The sequence below is a fragment of the Echinops telfairi genome, unplaced genomic scaffold (assembly GCF_000313985.2).
Source record: "Echinops telfairi isolate 266 unplaced genomic scaffold, ASM31398v2 ScPeMD7_7467;HRSCAF=8505_1, whole genome shotgun sequence".
Classification (NCBI taxonomy): domain Eukaryota; kingdom Metazoa; phylum Chordata; class Mammalia; order Afrosoricida; family Tenrecidae; genus Echinops; species Echinops telfairi.
The window spans coordinates 13,407,048-13,409,463 of NW_022111368.1; the positions used below are offsets into that span (position 1 = coordinate 13,407,048).

Consider the following 2,416-nt stretch of genomic DNA (forward strand, 5'->3'; position numbering starts at 1 on the left):
CAAGAAGAAAGAGCTGGAACTAGCCAGTGAAAACCCTATGGGTCAAAATGGTGTGATCTTCCATCGATTATGGGGATGGTACAGGCATCCCGGACTATGGTCAAAGGGCATTCACCAGAGGCTTAGTCCATGTGTAGACCCTGCAAATAAATGTGGGACTTCCACTGTCACCCAGAGCCTTCTACAAACTAGGTGTTCAGAATGTAAACCCTGATACAATTCCTTCCTTTGGATTTGGGTTATATTATTTATCATTCTTGGATCACACCGGCTGGTGTGCTTCTTCCAGGTGGACTTAGCTGATGCCTCACTTAGCTGTTTGTTTGAAGACAAGCCTTTAAGACCCAGATGCTATTCTTTCTGATAGCAAGGCGCCACCTTATTTCTTCCCCACACTTAACTGTGGCACTCTTATCTTCAGTGATCTCTTCATCAGGGCAAGGATTGAGTAGGGCCCTGTCATAAGAACTAATTGTTCTTTGAGCTAGAATCAAATGTGAGCCCCCAATCCATTCATATCTCTATGGTTCATATATGTCTCTGGTTCACTTTAGAGATGGTATTATCATTTTATGATAGAGAACATTATAAATCATGTGAACGGAATAAAATTTGAAAGCCAATCAGTTCCCCATTCCACAATTCATATACACTTTGTTTCAAGGCATTGACTGTAAACCCCACAATGGAACAGCACTCACCCCACTTACTCCTTGTGTTTAACTTCCTGTTCTTCCTTCTCTCCTAGCCCTTCCTGCCTTCTGAACACTGGCATTGAGCAAGTGCTTCCCCCTGCGTAGCAAATGGTTGGTTTTCCTCAGGAGTGTGTACCTCCCTGATGTCCACCTTCTACACCTGTCTACTGTTCTGGCTTCACGTTGAGTCACAGGCATGAGTTGTTTCAGGCTTGAGGGGTGACCAAGGATCGTAGGCACAAGGGTCTCAGCAGTCACCCTCAGACCAGCAAGTCTGCGCTTTTTCACGACTTTGAGTCTGGATCCACAGTTTCACCCACTCTATTCAGGGCCTCTGTTGGGGTCCCTTTCAAAGGAGTCAGCAGTGGTCGCTGGTCACCGTCTAGTGCTTCTGGTCTCCCAGTCACCAAGACTGGGCACCTGGCCATCAGTCCGTTGGTTCTTGGGACCAATTGTTTCCATGGATCTTTCCTTTGCTTCACTCTTCTTTGTTCCAGACGAGAAGAGACCAAGAATCGCACCTTAGCGTTTAAGGTCCCAGTCACTACTCACCAAAGTAGGATGTAGAAAATGTTCTTTGTGGAAAATGTTGTGCCCCGTCCCTCAAGGTGTGTGGTTTGTGCTTAAGAAGTTTTCATAACGTTGCCCCCTGGGTGCTCTACTGTCTTCATGGATATATTTGTGACAAAGGTAAATACATATGTTAAGAAATGACCTCTGTCAAATCTCTATATATTTGGGGGAATGGTCTCATTTCTCCTTCCCATACCTATTCAGCATGCATGTCTATCTAGGTGGCCACTCATAGATTCTTATGATTGTTATTTCAGAATTATGTACCCAGTATTAAAGGCCACAGAGGGAAATACAGTTGTTTTTTAAATATAGGCCTAAGGGTCAGCCAATACGTGACTTCTACATTTGGTTTGGGTTCAAGACAGAATGAGCCGCTTCGCTGACTGCCAGCGAGTCAAGTCCAACTCCTAGAACCCCTGGAGCTGAGATCAGGGTATGTCCCTTTGCTGTCCAGCCCCCATAAGAGGCCACAGTGCCCCTGCTCAGAAGACAGGAAGAAATGAACAAAACACCCATTTAAATACCTACCTATGATGGAATCCCTCCGGAAAACGTCTCTATCGAAAATGTAAAATGACAGGTGGCGAAAGCTCCGAGGAATTTCACAGTAAAAGTCTTCTCCGTAAAAGGGGCTGGACAAACAAACAAAAGGAGCAGCGTTAGAATGCTCAGCGCACACTTGATCCATGACCAACATTTCTTCCCCGGCGGCTTGAATGTCGATGGGGTCTTTTCCATCTCATGCATTATTTGTATCTTTGTCTTTAGACTGTCATGGTGTTATCCTTACCACCTTAGTGTGATTTTGGGTTTTATTTTCTGTTGTTTTTCCCAGCTGTGAAGCAGTGGAGTGGATGTCTAATGATACATGGGGTCACAGGGAATGCAGGGGTGGGGGCGGGTGAGAGGGAGGAAGGGGGACTTAGGGAGTAAATAATGAAAGCGGGCAGGGGAGCAAGCGCTAGAATGGATTGTGATTGCACAACTCATTGTAAAGGCGATTTAACCATGGGGGTGGGGGGCGGTAGGTGGAGAGATGCTCTAAAATTGATGTGCTAATGATTGTACAATTCTCCTTGACATAATTGAACTATTGAATTGTATGATGTGTAAATTATATGCCAATAAAACTATTGGGAGGAAAA

General features: G+C 45.0%; 1 protein-coding gene across 1 annotated transcript in view; it reads right to left on the minus strand.

The window, feature by feature from the left end:
- Window positions 1-2,416, minus strand: part of RASA3 (RAS p21 protein activator 3) — a 168,812-nt gene that overhangs the window by 122,793 nt on the left and 43,603 nt on the right. Inside the window, exon 2 of the mRNA XM_045283815.1 lies at window positions 1,800-1,903. Coding sequence (XP_045139750.1) covers window positions 1,800-1,903 — 104 coding nt within the window. The remainder of the gene's footprint in view (window positions 1-1,799; window positions 1,904-2,416) is intronic.